The following is a 22,228-nucleotide window of genomic DNA, read 5'->3' as shown; positions in this document are numbered from 1 at the left end:
CTGTGCAGATTAGGGGAATTAGAGAATATATATGTGATAGGCAGAATAAAGCTCTCTGCTCCAAAGATGTCCACATTTGGAAAATGTGAATACGTTAGGTTACGGGATGGGGGGTATGGAGGGTACTCATCAGTGGACCTTTGGATGGCAGATTATCCTGGATTGTCCAGGTGGACCCATGGAATCATGAGGGTCCTGTGAGCAAGAGAGGGAGGCAGAGAGAGTGAAGCTGTGAGAAGGATGGGATCTGGCATTGTTGGCTTTAGAGATGGAGGAAGGGGCCACGAGCCAAGGAATGTGGGAGCCTCTAGAAGCTGTCAAAGACAAAGAAACAGATGCTTCCTTACAGCTGCCAGAAGGAATGCAGCCCTGTCGACACCTTGATTTCACCCCAACAAGACCCATTCTGGGGACTTCCCTGGTGCTCTAGTCTGATCCCTGCTTGAGACTTCACCTTCCAATGCCAGGGCTGTGGGTTTGATCCCTGGTGAGGGAGCAAAGATCCCACATGCTTCTCAGCCAAAAGGAAACAAAACAAAACCTAAAACAGAAGCAATATTAAAACAAATCCACTAAAGACTTTAAAAATGGTCCACATTTAAAAAAAGGAAAAGAAAAGAAAAAAAGAGACCATTCTGGACTTCTAAAACGGTAAGATGATAAGTTTGTGTTTCTTAAATTTATTTTTGGCTGTGCTGGGTCTTCATGGATGCAGGGACTTTTCTCAAGTTGCAACAAGTGGGGGCTACTCTCGAGTTGCAGGGCTTTTCCGTGTGGGAGCCTCTCTTGTTGTGGAGCACAGGCTTTACGTACAGGCTTCGGCAGTTGTGGCTCCCAGGCTCCAGAGCACCCGCTTACTAGTTACACACAGGCCTAGCTGTTCCTCGGCATGGGGATCTTTCTGGACCCAGGATCGAACAGTGTCTCCTGCATAGGCGGGTGGAGTCTTTACCACTGGGGCATCAGGGAAGCCCAGGTTTGTGATTTTAGACAGCCATGTCTGTGGCCATTTGCTACAGCAGCAACAGGAAGCTAACCCAGTACGTATGTACCGAGAAGAGCTCCTGGCACACAGCAAGTGCTATGCAATGATTTATATCACAAACAAAGGTGGAGATGGTCCCTCTGTGGAATGTGCAGAGCTTGTGACCTAGAGCTAATGGGACAGTGATGGAGTCTTGGCTCCCCCATTTAATGAGCCATGTGACCCTGATCAAAGTGTTTAATCTCTCAGTGCTTCGATTTCCTCCCAAAGTCCCCACTGCCACGTTGGAGATGAAGTCTCAACATATAAATCTTGGAGGAATCAAACATTTAGTCCGGGGCATCAACTTTTTGACCTTTGTTCTGGATTTGAGGAACTGTGGGAAGACGGGGGAAAAAAATACCCAATTTTCAGAAAATTTTTTTTATTGTTTTAATTGAAAAATCCTTTGGTTTTCTCCTTCTTAAATATTCATTTATTTATTTGGCTGTGTGGGGTCTTGGTTGTGGCACACAGGATCCTCGCTGTGGTGTGTGAGGCTGTGAAGTACGGGGCTCAGCATTTTTAGCTCGAGAGCTCAGATATCCCTTGGCATGGGGGATCTTAGTTTCCCAACTGGGGAACGAACCCAAGTCCTCTGCACTGCAAGGTGGAGTCTTAACCACTAGACTACCAGGGCAGTCCCCCCAATTTTTAAAAAGGACAAAATAATGGTGGAAAGTGAAAGTGAAAGTCTTTCAGTCATGTCTGACTCTTTGCGACTCCGTGGACTATACAGTCCATGGAATTCTCCAGGCCAGAATACTGGAGTGGGTTGCCTTTCCCTTCTCCAGAGGACCTTCCCAACCCAGGGATCGAACCCAGGTCTCCTGCATTGCAGGAGGATTCTTTACCAGCTGATCCACCAGGGAAGCCCAATTAAGTTTTATAATTTTTTTAAGCTTAAGCATTCTTTGAATTATAGTTGATTTACAAGGTCATGTTAGTTTCAGATGTACAAAATCTGAAAAAGAAGAGACAGGTTTTCTTTTTAAAAGTATGCCAAGTTGCCTGTCACTTTTCAGGCACCAACTACGTGACAGCCACCATTCAAGGAAGGGAACATGGTTCCATTTTAGAGACAAAGGAACGAGGTCTGAGGCTGTTGGTAACTCAGCACACTCGCCACTATAGACTAGAGACCGTACCATTTTCTCTAGTCCTGGGCTGGGACTGGAAATGGGGTGGGGACTGCCGGAGTTCAGATCCTGCACTGCTCCCACTTATGATGGGAATCTGGTAAAAGGCAGCATGTAACTTTGACCTGACTACTGGAGGCATGAAGAATCAAGTAGGAAAACCAGTTTTCAGGGTGTATTTCTGGAGCCTTTGCAATTTCAGACCTTTCGGGTCAGCTTTTCAAGGTTTCATGGGCTGCTAATCCCACAGGCTTTCAGTCAACTTGATTTTTCTATTTCAAGCATCCTCTCAGCATCAAAAAAAGGAATCGGTATGAAAGCAGGTAAACACAGGATGACGCTCCAGAGAGAGAGAGCAGTCTCTCCCTGAAAGGAAAATGTTGTGGCATAAGTCAGAACGATTTTCAAATCAGCTCAGAATGACTTTTCTTACATCAAAGACCTGGGAGAATAAACTTCTTTCTTACCCTCTTGTTCCCCTTCCCTGGGGGCACATCCATGCCTCTGTTTAACAAATGATGACTGCGGAATACATCCACAGTTTCGAGAAGTGCTTTATAACCTACCTGAGGCTGAGCGACGTCTTGGGGAGAAGCCGGATGCAGAGGGAGACGAGAGGGAGAAAGTGGGGGGCTAGGAGGGGGGATGGGGCTTCCCTGATAGCTCAGTTGGTAAAGAATCCCCCTGCAACACAGGAGACCCTGGGTTGATTCCTGGGTTGGGAAGATCCCCTGGAGAAGGGACAGGCTACCCACTCCAGTATTTTTGGGCTTCCCTGGTGGCTCAGCTAGGAAAGAATCTGCCTGCAATGCGGGAGACCTGGGTTCGATCCCTGGGTCGGGAAGATCCCCCTGGAGAAGGGAAAGGCTACTCACTCCAGTATTCTGGCCTGGAGAATTTCATGGACTGTATAGTCTGGGATCTCCAAAGAGTCGGATACGACCTTTCCTTTCACTTTTCACTTTCATGAGGCGGGGAAGAGAGACAGGAGATGGCAGAGAGGGACAGAACGGGGGTAGTCCCAGAGGTTGAACTCCTCTCTCTTTAAGCCTGGTTTGGGAGGGTGACCAAGTCAAGTGCTTTTCCTGTAAGGGCAGGGAGGAAAAGAGAACAGCCACTGCCCTTCTTGGGGATACCAGCAGAAGGCGTGTGGCAGCTGGTGGTTTGGGTTTCAACATCCATCACTGTCAACAGAGCTTTCGGCAGTTCCTCTTGGTCACCAGGGTCATTTTGAGTCCTCATTTTCTATTAGAAAGGGCTAATTTGGAAGCCGTTTGTAGAATGCGCCACCATATGTTAGGCATTCAACAAACCATCAGGAGCTGAGCTGAGCGCATGCGTAGCATCCAAGCTCTTTGACTCATTAACTCCAGTGGCCTCAAAGACAGCTTGCACACATTTGTCCCTCCTCCAGCTTGTCACTGTGAAAGCTTAGAAGTGGCCAAGCAGAGGGCTGAGTGGAAAAACGATGGGGCAATAATAATACGTTAACTCTCAACAGCACCTTCTGGCCAGCACAGCACTAAGTAATTTATCACATTTGATCTGCTCAACAGCCCTAAGGGTCCTCCTTGTCTTGAAGCTGAGGTCACTCAGGTCCTGTCCTCTGGTCATAGGGAGAAGGAGATGGTACATTTTCCAGGACACTCCTGGGGCCATGCTGGGTGCTCTGGATACTCAATCAGGAATAGCTGAGTCTCCCTTTTTTTTTTTCTTTTAATTTTTAGTTTATATTGGAACATAGTTGGTGAACAACTATGTCTTTGTTTCAGGTATACAGCAAAGTGATTCTGCTCTACATAGACAGGCATCTACTCTTTTTGCAAATCTTTTCCTATTTAGGTCATTGCAGAATATTGAGCAGAGTTCCCTGTGCTATGCAGTAGGTCCTTGTTGATTATTTATTTTCAATATAGCGATGTGTACATGTCAATCCCAAACTCCCAATTTATCCCCCACACCAACCTTTCCCTATTGGTAACCATAAATTTTTCACTTCAAACCATAAGTTTGTTTTCTGTGAACCTGTTTCTGTTTTTGTAAATAAGTTCATTTGTATTATTTTTTTTGATTCTACATGTGAGCAATATCATATATTTGTCTTCCTCTGACATTTTTCACTTAGTCTGATCACCTTGGGATCCTCCATGTTGCTGCAAATGGCTTTATTTCAAGGCATATCTGAGTCTTCTGACACCAGCCCTAAATGGTCTTCATTTTTCCGGTTTCCACTTTGTGGGGAAATGTGGTCACTAACAAAGAGAATCTTCAAGGTCTCTCAAGAGTTTGAGGAGTCTGGTCCTCTGACACATCAGAAAAAAGCCGTGCGTGCCTCACAGCACTCTGATTTTGGACCATACTCATGAAGGTTGCCTTACCCACCACGATGGTATTATGGGACCAGGGCAAGACTCATATTTTATTGTCAGCTAGAAGGCCCAGACAGTATTAAAGATTACCTGGTATCCAAAAGGCTTAAAGCCCCCATGCCTTAGTATTTACCACTCTGAATATTAAAGATCCTCGGCATTGTAGCTTCCGTGAATTATGAATTACCTTGAGTAGCACTTTAAAAAAAATCCTGTGTCTATTGTGTTAGCAAGTCTCTATAAATACTCAAGACATCTTGACTGTTCCCTTCTTTAGAGACTTAATTCTCCCGTCAGTGATATTAAATGGCTGTTAAGGGCATTTACAAGAGAGGTTGATTAAATCTTTTCTATCATATTTCACTTTGGATATTGATGTCATGCACACAGTAAATGAATGGTTGCAAATGTCACTGACAGGCAGTGATAAGATGACAAACAGTTTATAATTGGATTCAGTTAGTACTCAAAGGATTTGAGTCCCAGAAGAACCAGGGACTTCTGGTCCATGGGAGTAGGGCTCCCCCATCAGTAATTTTCTAAATTTGTCACTCACTCCAATGTGCAGGCAAGGTTGAGAAGTGCCACGCTAAATCACCCCATGCCAAAGAGTACCTAAATGGATAAAATCACTCTTACTTGTTCTTTATCTGAACTTACAACTAAAACAACTAAATTACAGTGTGCTGGGTCCCCGACTAGAGTCTATTTTAAAGCTGTATCTACTAAGGCGGGTTTTTCAATCCAAGATGCACATGGAATCACCTGATGAACTTCCAGAGGAACAGAAATCAGAGCTAAGAGCTAAACATCTGGAGTCAGGGAGGCTGTGAAGGGGTCTAGGCACACGCATTTATCAAATGCTCCAAAGGCAATTCCAGTGAAGAATTGGCATTAAAAACCGTGGGTTTACCAAGATGTCTTAAGAGGAAAGCATGCCAGTTTTAGGTGAGATGGTCTTGAAGTAAGAACCAGATGCCAGACACAGTTTATTTACAGAAACCTCAATGATTCAAGGGCCTGGAGCCAGAAGGCAGACATGTATTGTGTGGGTGGATGGTTTCTCATGGCTTGCTGATTAAGCTCTGGACATTGATTATGATAAACTTGTTGACTGGAAATCATTTGACAGAGCGCTATGTACAATTAATAAATTCTGTCCTGTGCAATATCAACCATTTTACTTCAGGAATATGTGTATTGCCTAGGACTTACTATATTTTGATTATGTAATATCTTATGTAATATCAATAAACCAATGCACATGCTTACATATATTAAAAAACAAACTGTGGGATTGGGCTTTGGTTCACGACCAGGGCCAATTTTTGGCTCCCCATTGGTGCATCTGGAAATGTCAGGAGGCATTTTTGTTTGTCACAACTGCGGTGGGGGGAGGAAGGTGCTGGCATCTAGTGGATGGAGACTGGGAATGTTGCCCAGCACCCTACAGTCCACAGGCCAGTCCACGGCAAAGAAGTGGACTGAAATATTGAGAGAGTGGCTCTGAGAAGGGTCTTACTAAGGTGTCATATTCATCATGCACATTACTTTAAAGTATTGGTAAAGTCTGTGCCTATATCAGGATATTATGAAATTACAAATTTTTTATGTACAGTGAGCCCAAACTAAGTCAAAAGACAAAGAAGACAAAACAAAATAGCCCAAACACTGTCAAAAATCCACCCAATTCTATTCTGGTTTGTGAACTGACACATGGAAGAAACACTGTTGATCAATGTTTTGACAGGCTTGTTTATACAGCTTTTGGGCAGCATTTACTTAGACTTCACTGGGCATTCTTAAAATGGCATTGGGCAGTATTAAGCTGTTCAAAAGCTATCTGGTAAGAATATAGGATTATTTAAATCCCAGGTAGCTTGAATATTTCTTTTTCTTTTTGCCAGTGGATTTTAGAAAATGAAGCTAGAAACTCATGGGCAACTTGCTATGTGAAAGTTTATACACTCATCTGGAACACCTGTAGCTGGAGTAATTTAAATTTTTACTTGCTACTAATCAAGAATTAAGCGTCTAGTTCTAGGCTGGGATTAAAAGTCAATCCAGATTTCAGAGTGAAAGTATTCAGTGTTGCATTAACTCTCCATCCTTGTTAGCCATTGTTTCATCCCCATGGGAATCTTTGTTCTCTAAGATGCTTCATCTATGCAAACACGACAAACCTTGCTATCGATCTCGCTGCTCCCCAGCGCAGACTGAATCACATACAGCAGCGCGTCCGTGAGCCCGTCGCATTCCCGCATTCTCCTGCGGGCCTCCTCTCCGGCTGAACTAACATTCCTGCAAAGCAAAAGGATGTATCAGCACCCTTCACAGTGGCCACCGAAAGAACGTTCTTCTATGCCCACCTCTTCTCATTTGTTCTTCTTTAGCATGCAGGATCTTAGTGCCACGACCAGAAATCCAACCCGTGTCCCCTGCATTGGGAGGCCAGAGTCTTAACCACCGGATCACCAGGGAGGTCTCTTCCTTACAAAGTTTTAATGAAAACACTTTGCTAGCCTTTCAGAAGGTTTACCAAGAATGTAGTTTTAACGAGGGAGGAATGGCCTCCACAAATGGATTCTAGAACTGGATGAGCCACAGATATCTGCATCAAAACAGAGAATGCAGAATTCCGAACACGTGGTCCACGAAAGTCCTGTGACCACTAAGAAAGGAGACTTTGTAAAAGTCTCCAAGTTCTGCTTCTGTTACAATCGACCAGGGAATAAGAGGCTCTTTGATTCAAAGGGCTGTTCTGCTTTGAAAAGTCTGAAATACTTTTCAAAGACCAAGTTTCCAACTTGCTGACATATCTTAGAGGTCTAATTTCACCTGTGTCAAAAATATATATCTGCCTTGGCTCTGACAGAGGAAAATTCTAGAAGTTTACTCTAAGGACACAGAGATTTCTCTGAGAATGTAGTCATCAGAATACCCATGGCACCTTTTATGTAGGAGTGGCCCAAGCTCATTCCTACAACGGCACAAGCTGAGTTAAAGGCAACATAAGGGGCCTCTTTAATGGAAGGCACAGCTGGGAGGGGAGTGAACTTCCAGTCCCACAAAAGACATCAGACGATCCAGACAAAGGTGAATCTCCTGAGTGCTTTTATTACCCCACCACCCAAGAAGGCCTTCTTCTTCTCCCAACCATGGCCAGGATTTGGTTCTAGCAGAAAACCTTTGCAGGGCTTCCCAGGTGGCACTAGTGGTAAAGAACCTTTCTGCCAAAGCAGGAGACTTTAAGACGAGGGTCCGATCCCTGGGTCAGGAAGATCTCCTGAAGCAGGGCATGGCAACTCACTCCAGTATTCTTGCCTGGACAGTCCTATGGATGGGGAAGCATGGAAGTCCATAGGGTCACAAAGTGTCAGACACAGCGGAAGTGATGGAAGCATAGAAAACTTTTGCAGCAACTGATTTACAGACAGCACAGCCTACTGGAGGGAGGCTGGAGGAAGTGAGGAAACAGAAGGCACAAAGAGGCCGAAAAGTTTAGAAACTGTGGGAAAGGGTGAAGAAAAGAGACAATGATCCAGGCAAGGCAATAATTCTCAATCTATGTAGCATTAGAATATCCTGGAGGGTGCGTTCATGTAGACAGTTGGGCCCCATGTTGGCATCATAAGTGGAGTTGGATAATTTGCATATTTGGTGATGCTGACATTGAAGATCTACACTAAATTAGAGCTGTAATGGGGAAGAGTCAATTTTGACTCATCCGTGCTAGACCTGTTTCTTTGACTTTAACCCTGTTGTGTTTTTGTTTTTTTTTTTTTTGCCACTTTTTTGTTATAATCATACATGATGGCCTGCTTCTGAGAGTGGGGCGCTTTTCCGGACTGTTAAGCTAAAGTGCCTTTGTTCAGAATCCTGTCCACCTGTAGCTGGCTGGAAGAAAGTAATTAACACATTCCCCCTGCCGAGGCTTGCCACTGTAGGAGATATTTGCAAGATTGATGGCCTTTTTTTTACTTTGTTTCCTCGCCTCCCCCCATCTCTGATTTATAAAAGAATCTGGCATCCAGACTCTGGCAAGATGGTTATTTTGAGACCTTAGTCTGCCATTTTCTCGGTCAGCTGGCTTTCCAGATGAAGCTGTATGCCTTGCCTCAACACCTCCTCTCTCAGATTCACTGGCCTTTCCTGTGGTAAGCAGGGAGAGCTTAGACTCCTTAACAACCCTCTAGTTCTAGGGGTGGGGCTGGAGTTTGGTTGGGGAGAGTACTGTTCTTTGCTGGAGTCTTCCATGTGCAGATTCTGAGTCTGTGGCCACAGGAGTAGCTGAACAGAAGGAATCTCCGAACCCACGCTATAATTGACACAACTATTCTCATTTCCTTTCTCCAACATCCTACCCTGTTACATTTCATTCTGTTTTACAGATGAGAAAGGCAGGCTCAGATGGGGTGTCCAAGGCCCCATGGGTGGTAAAAGTGGAGATGTCAGAACAAAACCCAGGTTGGTGAAGGAGAGAAAAGCAAGGGGCTTCAAGTTTGACATACAACATGGACTACATTTTTTAGGAATTAAATCAAAATAAAATACATTTAATTCCAAAAGGCTATTGAACATTCATGCTTTCTTTAATATCAAAAAAGTTCTGCAGACATGTTTAAAGAGGATCTATCAGCGTTTTAACCTAACACCACTGGGAAAGGTTATTAAATGAAAATTAGAAGTTTTGGCATTTGCTGATCTTGAAATATAAGCAAAACTCCTCAGTGCCTCAGACAATGTAACTGAGCAAATGTGGGCAGCATTTTTACTAAAGTGTTAGAGATTCCACCCTGGGGTGGCCAACCCTTTCCTGGCAGCATCCCTGGGAGGGAGGAAGACATCTTTCTATGGAAGAAGTGGTGGCAGGCACACTGGTGTTATTACTAAGACAGCCTTTGCAGGAGAGCATTTTTAGACCCAGAAGTGATTTTCACCACATTGAGTTCTGATGCTGTTAGAGCCCAGTCAGACCTCTTTGGTCAGAAAAGTGCTGAGTGCAATGAATGACTCCCTTTCCCTACTTTGATGAGGTCATGCTTCCAAAGACAGAATAACAGAAAGTTAGACTTGAAAGGACAGCTGTAGAGACGGACAGTTCATGTGCAGCTTAGTCTCAAACACCCTCTGCCCCTTTTCCTCACCCGGGAATACTCAGTCTTTCCTTGGAGCAGCTTTACAACGGGGATGGCTGCCTCCTAATTCACAAATAAGCATCACTATGATCAGCCCCGTTGTCACTGGTCTTCAATGAATGGGCAGGGCCAGCCAGTGGGAAAGATCAAGAATTAATAACTTTGTCAACATCATACCTTGTCAATACTAATTTTGTTTGAGTTTCTGTTTGACTTTAGTCCAGTCTCTGCCAAAAATTTTTAAAAGTTATTAACAGGCTACAATAAGAAAATGTGTAATATACTGAGAAATGAGAAAGACTAATGAGGTCCCGAGAGGGACAAAGAAGTGATTAGGACACACACCTAAATCTCCCCCTACCCCCTCTCTAGTGATGCAAGGTGGGTGGGTGGGCAGGAAGGTACCACAGGGCCTGAAGTAGGATGAGGCATCATATGTGTTAATATTTTTAAGTGAACTGAGGTGTGAACATGTCTCTCTTTCAATGGCTAAGAGCATCCTATAAGCCTTTGGGATTGGGTTTCCACTTTTATTCCTGATAGAGTGAAACATTTCAGAAGATTACCTTTGATTTTTACCCCCTGCCCCAATACGAAATTTACTATACTTGTGCATTTTGCTGTTTAAAAATGAAAATTCCAATAACCTTGTGTGTTGGTCACTGGTTGTAGTTATGGTCCTATATAAGTGACTGCATAAGGGTCTGATAAACAGCCAGTGTCCAACCTACAAAATTCCTCCCCTCCTGCTGTACTTAAACCATCTTCTACTCATTTTGAGTGAAGTGATTTCCATGTCTGGCTAGAAGCTGGTACAGCAAAATTTCTATGCATAAAAGTTAACACTGAAACAAAGCCTTGTACATATTTTGTTTAAAAAAAGTGCAATGATACTGTAATTTCTATTTCTTAGAAATAATCACTACAATCTTGATCAAACTGTCAGTTGATACAGTCCCTTCGACTGCAAGGAGATCCAACCAGTCCATCCTAAAGGAAATCAGTCCTGAATATTCATAGGAAGGACTAATGTTGAAGCTGAAACTCCAATACTTTGGCCACCTGATGCGAAGAGCTGACTCATTTGAAAATACCCTGATGCTGGGAAAGATTGAAGGGGATGAGAAAGGGGAGGAGAAGGGGATGACAGAGGATGAGATGGTTCGATGGTATCACTGACTCAATGGGCATGAGTTTGAGTAGACTCCGGGAGTTGGTGATGGACAGGGAGGCCTGGCATGCTGCAGTCCATGGGGTCACAAAGAATTGGATACGACTGAGCAACTGAACTGAACTGAACGTAATTTGGAAATTTCTGCTTAAAGTACATACTATAATCTTTTCATCTCTCTTGTTTTCTCCACCCAGCCTGATCCTTGGCATTCATAACCAGTCTCCATTGCGGGTCTTCTTATACCTGGCCCACCTCCAGCCCCTTGAGGCCTGGGTTCCACCCCTGTTAAAATTCCTTACCATCCTTCCTACAGCCCCACATAACTCTGGACTGTTGATCACCAGGCAACTTTGTCTCATCTCCCAGTTTACAATTAGCAGAGCCCAGATGCTGGGTCTCTGCAGAATCTGGGCTGGGTTCCTGAGACTCTATACAAGTGGGAAGAGGGGCACAGGGCTGCCAGAGGGCTTCAGAGAGCAGAGCTGAGATCACTTCAAGGAACACAGGTAGTCTGGAGGCAAAACTAAAATATGAAGCCACGCACTGTTCTGAGGCCAGCCCACCAGGACAGGCATGGGGAGTCAGAACCCACAGAGACGACAGCACAGACCTGATGTTCAAGCTGCTCCCTCCCTGATGTGGGGGAGGCGTGGGGCACATTCTCCACATTGAGCTGCTGGCAGCCCAGGTGGGGTGCTCTGAGTGCCAGGCAGCGTAGCACCAGACCCTCTCCTCCTGCCTGGTGTAGATCAGCAGGAGCCAGCAGGTAAACACTTCGGACGTTTGGGCTCCCCTGCACCTGCCTGGTGAGCTCATTTCTTTCTAGAAGCATTTCCTTCTAGTGTTGCCTTTTTCTGACATCTCACCCAGAGAGCAGAACCTAGGATGACAGAGGGTAAGTCCCTGGCTTTGAAACCTGGCAACTGGGATTTGCTGGGCTGGGTTTCCAAGCTGCTTTGGCTCAGCACTCCATTTTATTTTCCATGTCTCTGTTTCTGGAAGTGGAATGTCTATAACTATTACCCCATGCCTGTTCCAGCACTGTATGCTGGGGGCAAATAAGCTGTTTCTTTAGAATCATAGGTTTACAGGTGGAGAGGAACTCTTCCCCAGCAGCTATGCTTTATGGGTCACTCATGTACTTCATGGTTACTTATCTACACCTACCTGATTAGATGATTCTGGTTTTGAATTTTTGAGCTGAAGAGATTTAGGACCTTAAGTTGATGCTGTAGTTGGGATGAAAAGACACGGGGTGGATGTGGATCTTTGGGGACCAGAAGGTGGACTGGGATGGACCAAATAATAGCCCCCAAAGATGTCTGTGTCCTAATCCCTGGAAACTGAATGGATTACTTTACATGATAAAAGGGGCTTTGCAGATGGAATTAAGGTTATAGACTTTAAAATAGGGAGCTTGTCCTGGATGATATCTATGGACCCAGTCTAATCACATGAGCCTTAAAAGCAGAGAGCATTCTCTAGCTGGAATCAGAGAGATACAGCAGAACAGAAGTCAGAGAGATCCCAGCAGGAGAACTCAGCTCCCTCTCTGCTGCTGGTTTTGTGGCATATGGACCACACGCAAAGGTGAAAGAGAGAGGAAGCTGGTTCCTAGTTGACAGCTGGCAAAGAGACAGACACCTCAGTCCGACAGCCACAAGGAACTCGATTCTGGCAACAACCTGAAGGAGCTTGGAAGTAGGCCCTCCCAAGAACCATTAGTAAGGAACATAACTCTGGTGACACCTTGATTTTAAGTTAGTAAAACCAGCATTAGATTTTCAACCCACAGAAAATGTAAGATAATAAATTTTTGTTGTTGTAAGTCACTAAACGTAGTAATTTGTTACAGCAGCAATAAGAAACTAGCACACAGTGTTTGACTTGTTTGACTCAAGGGTAGATGGAATTCTTCTCAACACCATCCCTAAAATTTTCACACACAGACACACACCCCTTCCCTTTGCTGTTGTTCATGGACTGAAGCACACTAGACTCCTCTGTCCTCCAGTATCTCCTGGAGTTTGCTCAAATTCATGTCTGTTGAGACAGTGATGTCATCCAACCATCTCATCCTCTGTTGCCTCCTTCTCCTCCTGCTCCCAATCTTTCCCAATATCAGGATCTTTTCCAATGAGTTGGCTCTTTGCATCAGATGACCAAAGTATTGGAGCTTCAGCTTCGGCATCAGTCCTTCCAATGAATATGCAGAGTTGATTTCCTTTAGGATTGACTGGTTTGATCTCCTTGCAGTCCAAGGGACTCTCAAGAGTCTTCTCCAGCACCACATTTCAAAAGCATCAATTCTTCAGCACTCAGTCTTTGTTATGGTCCCTTCCCTAGAAAACTGTTTATCTGCAGTGGGCTCATGCAAGCTTTAAGAAGGTATTTCCAGATGACCAAATAATTGTATAGATTTGATTAAGACCCAAATAACCCATGTATAAGAAAATAAAAATTATGCCTATTGGAGTGAGGTGCTACCCTTAACTGCGCAAGATTAGGAGATAGTCTACGTAACTCAGAGCATACTAAGGCCCTCTGCACAGGAAATACTGATGGGATAGGATGATGCACCTTTTGAGGCAAAAGTATGCTGCTTTAATTTATTTTTCCCCCTTGCTGAGCTGATTAAACACAAGAGTGCCACCAGGTCAGTGGTCATCTTGGCCCGGCTTGCTCTCCAGCCTGGCTGACATCCTTCACTTCTTCCAGTCCTCTTTCTGGCAGAAGCGGCCCCCCAAACCTCAGTCTTTACAGCTTCCAGGGAACAGAGTGCTGTGGCTGGTACTTAGCACTGCGTGGGAAATGAGTGGACTGTAGGGAGAGAAATGAGTCAGCTTCTCAGCCCTGCTTGAGTGAAGTCTGTACTGCAGCCTCGTTGCTTTAAATGAATTCCCAGAACATCATCTGAAATGCTAACCCTAAGTACCAAATGGTAGGAACCACATCAGGAATAGCCTCACCTCCATAAACTTTTATTGGGTACGAATAATGGGAGGTTGAATTTACTTGAAAAGCTTTTGACTTCTCTGTCTACATATGTTTTTAAAGTGGGTACTTCATTATAGTCAAGTCAGAACAATTTCCAGAGAAATCAATTTCCCTTTTTCTTTTTCTTTTTTCTTTTTAAGATTAGCTGAGTCCTGCTGCTTGGATTCCTGCTATGCAACTTGCTGTCTTCTCCCAAGGAAGGCAATTTCTTTATAAGTCAGGACACTGATGGCTTGGGAATTGCTTTGCTGAGCTGCAGAGGCAGAATGCTTCAGTGGCCTAAAGACCAACTACCTCCCGTACTGGCAGTAAACCCCACTGCCACGCTGTCCCCTGTTGACACCCCCACCCCACCTATGAATGGAAACCCCTCTGATGGGGATTATTCCACGCTGCCCCTTTCCAGGACTACCCAGACACGTGCCTTCTGGAATCAGCCACATACCTCACTCACAGTTCCAAGGATGCCCCGAGCAGAACCAGAAATGCCTGAGTTAACAGACACCCTATTGCTGTCAAGGACTACCTAGGGTCTCAGCTCCTCGATTCTAATTAAAACTGATGAACGCCACAGAGTTAAGTGCTCTATGAAAGGTCTGCTCAAAGTTTCCCATTGGGCTAAATTATAAGGAAATCGCAGGGAAGAAAAGGGTGAAGGCTGCGTGACTAAAATGGTGAACTGTGAGCCGAATTGTGCCTGTGCTTCTTTGGGTTCCGTGAACACTCACAACTGTTTCCTAGCTTGTAGCACTCGGGGCAGAAGCTGAGGCTCTAAGTCGACTGCATCTCCAGTTTAGAGCAGTGCTGGGTAGCCCAGTCGCCTGGCCGTTGATGCCCACCTGCCCTGTATTCCACTAACTCCTGAAACATTTCACTAGGGTACATTTGTGGTAGGCTCTTCTTTCTAGGGCATCGACTCTGAGTCAGGATGCGTCTCACACTGGAGGCCCACACATCCCACCTCTGTCCTGGCACCTCAGCATCCCGTCAAGGCTTTGTACCCACCATCACCACCACTGCACGGAGCGTTTCCATAGAACAAAACCAAGAGCTGGCCAATGCCAGCTCTGCCTCGATCACAAATGCAACAATAGCAAAGAGAAGATGTCATGGATTAACATGCAAACGAAGTTCAAACATGCTGGGAACAGTGTTTTAAACATGAAAACAATGTTTTCTTCTTCTTTATGCTAACCAATCATTGACCAGCTCGAGTTAAGGTACATCACAAAACCAGAGCTTTAAAACACATTAATATAGTAATATGCCAGGAAACTGGGAAGTAGAAAGCACAGTATTCACTTCAGACAGCAGGCAGCTTCCAGAAAAGTGAGCATCGTGGCTAAATAAATAATGAGTAATGCCGAGGCCATCCAATTCTGTGTATTCTGAGTCTTCTGTTTTCCAAGAAGTAGGAGAACAAAGCTGACTAATAAGGGATTGAAGGTAATTGGCTACTTGCCTTTTAAATGTAAGATTGTGGGTTTGAAGACTTTTAAGATTTGGCATTATGTTCCAGATTATTAATAATTATTATGAAAACCACCTTTCTAACTTGCATTCCAATTTATCTCTTAATTTAATTCCCCACAGGCAGTCAGGTAATCTTTCAGTTTATTTACCTACAGGAAATTTTAACAGATTGCACTTCAAAGACACATTAAAGCTGGGAATCCCTGTGATTTTTTTTAAAGCTCCCTCACCTAGATCGTACATGTTCCTCAAGCTGCATTCCTTGTTTTCATAATCACTTTGATGATGGATGGATGGATATTGAGTCACAATAACAACAATCAGAAAACTGAAAGCACTGAATGTCATCCGAGGCAAAGAAGTGCGCTTACTCTAGGTCTTCCCTCTTCCTTCTGCTTCTAACCCCTCTGCTACTACTGCTGCTAAGTCACTTCAGTTGTGTCCGACTCTGTGTGACCCCATAGACGGCAGCCCACCAGGCTCTCCCGTCCCTGGGATTCTCCAGGCAAGAACACTGGAGTGGGTTGCCATGTCCTTCTCCAATGCATGAAAGTGAAAAGTGAAAGGGAAGTCACTCAGTCGTGTCTGACTCTTCGCGACCCCATGGACTGCAGCCTACCAGGCTCCTCTGTCCATGGGATTTTCCAGGCAAGAGTACTGGAGTGGGGTGCCATCGCCTTCTCTGCTAACCCTTCTATCTCAGTGCAATTCCCCAACCTCTCCCAAATATGGCTTTGCCCTGGGTATTTACCGTCAGACTGTTGCCATCAGCATTCCTCTAAGCTGAGGTCTCACTGTCCTTGCCCAGCAAGAGAAGATTCAGTTCAGTTCAGCTCAGTTGCTAAGTCGTCTCCGACTCTTTGAGACCCCATGAATTGCAGCACGCCAGGCCTCCCTGTCCATCACCAACGCCCTGAGTTCACTCAAACTCATGTCCATCAAGTCGGTGATGCCATCCAGCCATCTCATCCTCTGTCATCCCCTTCTCCTCCTGCCCCCCAACCCTCCCAGCATCAGACTCTTTTCCAATGAGTCAACTCTTCGCATGAGGTGGCCGAAGTACTGGAGTTTCAGCTTTAGCATCATTCCTTCCAAAGAACACCCAGGACCGATCTCTTTTAGAATAGACTGGTTGGATCTCCTTGCAGTCCAAAGGACTCAAGAGAAGGTTGCTGCTGCTAAGTTGCTTCAGTCGTGTCCGACTCTATGTGACCCCATAGATGGCAGCCCACCAGGCTCCCCCGTCCCTGGGATCCTCCAGGACAGAACACTGGAATGGGTTGCCATTTCCTTCTCCAGGGCGTGAAAGTGAAAAGTGAAGTGAAGTCGCTTAGTCAGTCGTGTTCGACTCTTAGCGACCCCATGGACTGCAGCCCACCAGGCTCCTCCATCCATGGGATTTTCCAGGCAAGAGGACTGGAGTGGGGTGCCATTAAGTGCTTAGAAAAAGAGGCCACAGGATACAGAAGGCAAAGCCCCTGTTACTTTGTTGCTCCAGGGCAGATGCCTGCTGGTAACCATCCCTTTCTGCTTTAAACATGTTTTTTGGTTTGTTTTCTTACATTTCTTTTTTTGGAAAATGTCTCCTTAAATTTGTGGCCAAAATGCTAACAAAAATAGTCCCTAGATCAAAACTGCTTAAGCCTCATGTCCAAATGGTAAGGAAGTGATTAAAAATAAAAATACATTTTCCCTTTAATCTCTTAAAATGTACCCATCTCTTCTAATTGCTATTTCATGGATTTAGAAGTTTTGATGACTCACTAGGCAGCCTTTTATTTGGGCAAAAGTGAAAGTGTTAGTTGCTCAGTGGTGTCCGACTCTTTATGATCCCGTGGACTGTAGCCCACCAGGCTTCTCTGTCCATGGGATTCTCCAGGCAAGAATACTGGAGTTGGTAGCTGCTTCCTCCTCCAGAGGATCTTCCTGACCCAGGGATTGAACCCGGGTTTCCCACATTCCAGGCAGATGCTTTAACCTCTGAGCCACCAGGGAAGCCAAAGAACATGATAAATGATGCAAAGTCCAGACTCCAGTTAACTCGGCCAGAGATTACTATATAGCCCTAAGCTAACTGAAATGAACGAATAAAGCCAATGGTTGTTTGGCCAAAAATGAACTAAAACTACAGAAGGTGTCTCTGGACCACTCTCTTTTCTTCTTGTTTTAGAATGGAAATATCTTGTGTAGGAGTGGTGGGGGACAGGAAGGAGGAAAAACTAAGAATACATTATATAATTTGCATAAGAAAAAAACATACAGAAAATTCGGCAAGACTATGATCCCTTGCCTTTTAAGTTTTCTCTGAAAGGGAGAAGAGAATACATTTAATCTTATATATTGAAACATCTTTCAATTTCTGGGAAAAAATTTCTGAAGCACTTATTAAAAGAAAGCAGGAGTCAGCTTTTTAAAGCTGACTGCCAATGTGGACTTTCAACTTTATGCACTGGTCTTAATCACAATTAGGAATAGTGCTGGAAAAATCGGTATCAGAACTGTTCAAAGAAACTCATTTAAAATCAAATTTAATTGTCTGCTTGCATTATCATTATGGCTTTTTTCTTGGTTGTGGGAGGGAAAAATTCTAAAGATGTCTGTTCATTAGCATATGATATCACTCATACGTGGAACCTAGTTTTTAAAAATGACACAAATGAACGTCTTTACAAAACAGAAACAGACGTACAGATATCAAAAACTAAACTTACAGACAACGAAAAAACTTTCCCCAAAGGGGAAATGGGCGGAGGGGACCAGGTAAATCAGGAGCTTGGGATGAACACACATTGCTGCTGCTAAGTCACTTCAGTCGTGTCCGACTGTGCAACCCCATAGACGGCAGCCCACCAGGCTCCTGTCCCTGGGATTCTCCAGGCAAGCACACTGGAGTGGGCTGCCATTTCCTTCTCCAATGCATGAAAGTGAAAAGAGAAAGTGAAGTCACTCAGTCCTGTCCAACTCTTCGCAACCTCATGGACTGCAGCCTACCAGGCTCCTCCATCCATGGGATTTCCCAGGCAAGAGTACTGGAGTGGGTTGCCATTGCCTTCTCCGATTATATATAAGACAGATAACCAACAAGGACCTCCTGTGTAGCACAGGGAACTCAACTCAATATTCTGTGATAACCTATATGAGAAAAGAACCTGAAAGGGAATGAATATATGTATGTGTATGGCAGGGCTTCCCAGGTGGCTCAGTGGTAAAGAACCCACCTGCCAGTGCAGGAGATGCAGGAGACATGGGTTTGATCCCAGGGTCAGGAAGATCCCCTGGAGGAGGAAATGGCAACACGCTCCAGTATTCTTGCCTGGAAAATTTCATGAACAGAGGTGCCTGGTGGGCTACAGTCCCTAGGGTTGAAAAGAGACACAGCTGGGAACTGTTGTGTACATGTATGACTGAATCACTGAATCACACCTGAAACTAACACAACATTGCAAATCAGCTATACATAAAAGTCGCTCAGTCATGTCTGACTCTTTGTGACCCCATACAGTCCATGGGATTCTCTAGGCCAGAACACTGGAGTGAGTTGCCATTTCCTTCTCCAGGGGATCTTCCCAACCCAGGTCTCCAGCATTGCAGGCAGATTCTTTACCAACTGAGCTATCAGGGAAGGTAAAAAATTCAGCTATACTCCAATAAAATAAAAAAAGAAAAACTTAGAAAAAAAACCAAACCTCTTCAAGATGACTGTCGTCTGGTGGTTCAACCAAACCCTCAAACACTAATCCAGTCACTGCTGTCAAGGGGCTTTGCAGATGGAATTAAGGTTACTAATCAGCTGACCTGAAGACAAGGCAATGATCCTGAGTCATCCTCCTGAACTCAGTGTAATCAAGTGAGCTCTTGAAAGCAGAAGAGGGAGGCAGAAGAGTCAGTTTGACAGATGTAGCTGAAGAGGGGCTGGGAGGGCTGAGGAAAGGTGAGGACAGAGAACCTGAGCCTGCTGGCTCTGCGGGATGAAGGAAGGGAGCCGCCAGCCAGGCCAGGCGGTGGCCTCTGTTAGTTGAGAACACCTCCCAGGCTCCAGCCAGCAAGGGAATGAGGCCCTCAGTCTACAGCTGACAGGAACTGAATTTGGCCAGTGACCTGGCAGAGCCAGGAGGCAGGTTCTCCCCAGAGGGTCCTGATAAGAACCTACCTGCAGACACCTTGATTTTGGACTTGTGAGACTTGAAGCAAAGAAAAACCAGCCAAACTTCCCAGAATGCTGAGGTAGACCACTCTGAGATCATACATTTGTGTTGTTCCAAACCTCCATTTTTGTTGTTCAGTGGTTAGGTTGGGTCCAACTCTGTGACCCCATGAACTGCAGCATGCCAGGCTTCCCTGTCCTTCACCATCTCCCGGAGCTTGGTCAAACTCATGTCCATTGAGTCAGTGATGCCATCCAACCATCTCATCCTCTGTTGGCCCCTTCTCCTCCTGCACTCAGTCTTTCCCAGCATCAGGGTCTTTTCCAGTGAGTCTGCTCTTTGCATCAGGTAGCTAAAGTATTGGAGCTTCAGCTTCAGCATCAGTCCTTTCAATGAATATTCAGAGTTGATTTCCTTTAGGATTGACTAGTTTGATCTCCTTTTAGTCCAAGGCACTCTCAAGAGTCTTCTCAAACACCACAATTTGAAAGCATCTATTCTTTGGCACTCAGACTTCTTTATGGTCTAACTCTCACATCCATACATGACTGCTGGAAAAACCATAGCTTTGTGACTGTACAGTCCTTTGTCTGCAAAGTGATGTCTCTGCTTTTTAATATGCTATCTAGGTTTGTCATAGGTTTCCTTTCAAGGAGCAAATGTCTTTTAATTTCATGGCTGTAGTCACTGTTGGCAGTGATTTTAGAGTGCAAGAAAATAAAGTCTGTCACTGTTTCCATTTCCCCCCACCCTATCTATTTGCCATGAAGTGATGAGACTGGATGCCATGCTCTTAGTTTTTGGAATGTTGAGTTTTAAGTCAGCTTTTCACTCTCCCTTTTACCTTCATCAAGAGGCTCTTTAGTTCTTCACTTTCCGCCATTAGGGTAGAAACCTGCATATCTGAGGTTTGTGGTAATTTGTTACAGCAGTGATGGTAAAACCACTTCATTTGCACATTCACAGAAAAAAATTCATATTTTTCACAAATGTTCATTTTAACATCTCTGCTAAATTGGGCTTCCTTCATAGCTCAGTTGGTAAAGAATCTGCCTGCAATGCAGGAGACCCTGGTTCAATTCTTTGGTTGGGAAGATCTGCTGGAGAAGGGACAGGCTACCCACTCCATTATTCTTGGGCTTTCTTTGTGGCTCAGCTGGTAAAGAATCTGCCTGCAATGTGGGAGACCTGGGTTCAGTCCCTGGGTTGGGAAGATCCCCTGGAGAAGGGAATGGTACCCACTCCAGTATTCTGGTCTGGAGAATTCCATATATAGTCCATGGGGTCGCAAAGAGTCGGACACGACTGAGAGACTTTCACTGCTAAATTATTTCAAAACTTTGAGACAAACCTTTTGCATCCTCCAATGGAGGCACTTTAGATGTTTTGAATGATGAGATGCCATTGTTAGGATTTTTAGATGCCTCTTGCTGCAGGAATGGTAAGCTAAACACATCTCTCACCAACTCCAGGTAACCTCATATGACTTTTCTTGGTTTACTACTACCAGATGGCTTGTCATAAGCATGAGTACAGGATAATGGTACCACTGGGTGCGAATTTCCTTTGACTGCTTTAGTGGTGAAGGGAGTAGCACTTTAAAAAAATGAAAGAATTATAATGTTGCATAGAAAGGTCACATAGCAAAGACACTTTGAGCAGCCACAGAGCCTCATTAAAAGCAGCTCACAGGTTGGCAATGAAGAGTCTGGCTTTACTGTCACCCCTCGTCACTTTAAGCACTTCAATTGGAGGACCTCTTGCCTGTTACAATACCAGTGACATTCTCCTGATGCTGAGCAAATGTTAAGGTTTTATTTAAAAATTGGAGCCTGAACCAGCTCAGTCGCCACCCTCCACCATAGGCCCAGGGCATGTCATTGTCTGGGTTCACCGCTCTTTGTAAATGATAATGGCTCTGGAATTCTGGCACAAGACACAGGAAATGACTTCATGGGGGAAAATGTCAAGCCATTGATGTACCATGAAACTAATCTAGATAATATAATTTGTAAACACAAGTTTTTTCTAAACACTCACTTTAATTCAATTACACTTATGATCAGTCCTCTTGGATCTGCTAAAGTGGCAAGGTTCTCATCAGCTAATTACCAAAGGAAAAAGTTACAGAAAAGATAGAATGATTCTGAAACAAGAGGAAGGTGGGCAGGGCACCACATTTGAAAGAATGACAGAGCCACGGGACACAACATAAGCGGTTAGAACCAACGAGGCCCAAGACGGCAGATGAGTCGACTTCCACTAGACCCTGAGCCTCAGTGTACGCTCAACATGAAACATCGCCTTGCTGACGGACACACCTACAGTGCCATGACAGTTCCAAGGCCAACCTTAAAAGGTGAAAAAGCGGGCAGTGGCCCAATTCCTGGAAATCTCCACTACCTGCCCCCAAACAGCTAGAGTAACCCTCCCACTTATTAGCCCATGAAATTATCATTCCTATAAAACATGACAATCCTGTACCCTGAAGCTGCTCCTGCTTCTAAGATGGACCACACTTTGTCATGAGTATGTTTCTCTCTCAATGAGTCCACTTCTTACCTACCAGTTTGCCTCTCCTTGAATTCTTTCTGTCATGAGACATCAAGAACCTGAGCTTCATTAAGTTCTGGGACCAGGTGTGATCTCAGTTAAAAGACTGTGGATTCACTTCCCAATCTGAGTTACATGGTTTCAACACCATTTTTTTTGTGTGTAAAAGGGAAACAGGTAGGGGAATCCTATATTATAGAAAATCAGGGGCTGGTG

General features: G+C 44.7%; 1 protein-coding gene across 3 annotated transcripts in view; it reads right to left on the bottom strand.

Annotated features, from left to right (window-relative positions):
* CTNND2 (catenin delta 2) overlaps nt 1-22,228 on the bottom strand; it is a 1,112,452-nt gene that overhangs the window by 146,774 nt on the left and 943,450 nt on the right. For all 3 annotated transcript variants that reach the window (XM_018065721.1, XM_018065722.1, XM_018065723.1), the window contains one exon: nt 6,716-6,833. In XM_018065721.1, coding sequence (XP_017921210.1) covers nt 6,716-6,833 — 118 coding nt within the window. The remainder of the gene's footprint in view (nt 1-6,715; nt 6,834-22,228) is intronic.

Source organism: Capra hircus, chromosome 20, assembly GCF_001704415.2.
Source record: "Capra hircus breed San Clemente chromosome 20, ASM170441v1, whole genome shotgun sequence".
In the NCBI taxonomy this organism is placed as follows: Eukaryota; Metazoa; Chordata; class Mammalia; order Artiodactyla; family Bovidae; genus Capra; species Capra hircus.
Note: the sequence above shows the minus strand (reverse complement) of the source record. Positions and strands in the feature narration are given on the sequence as shown.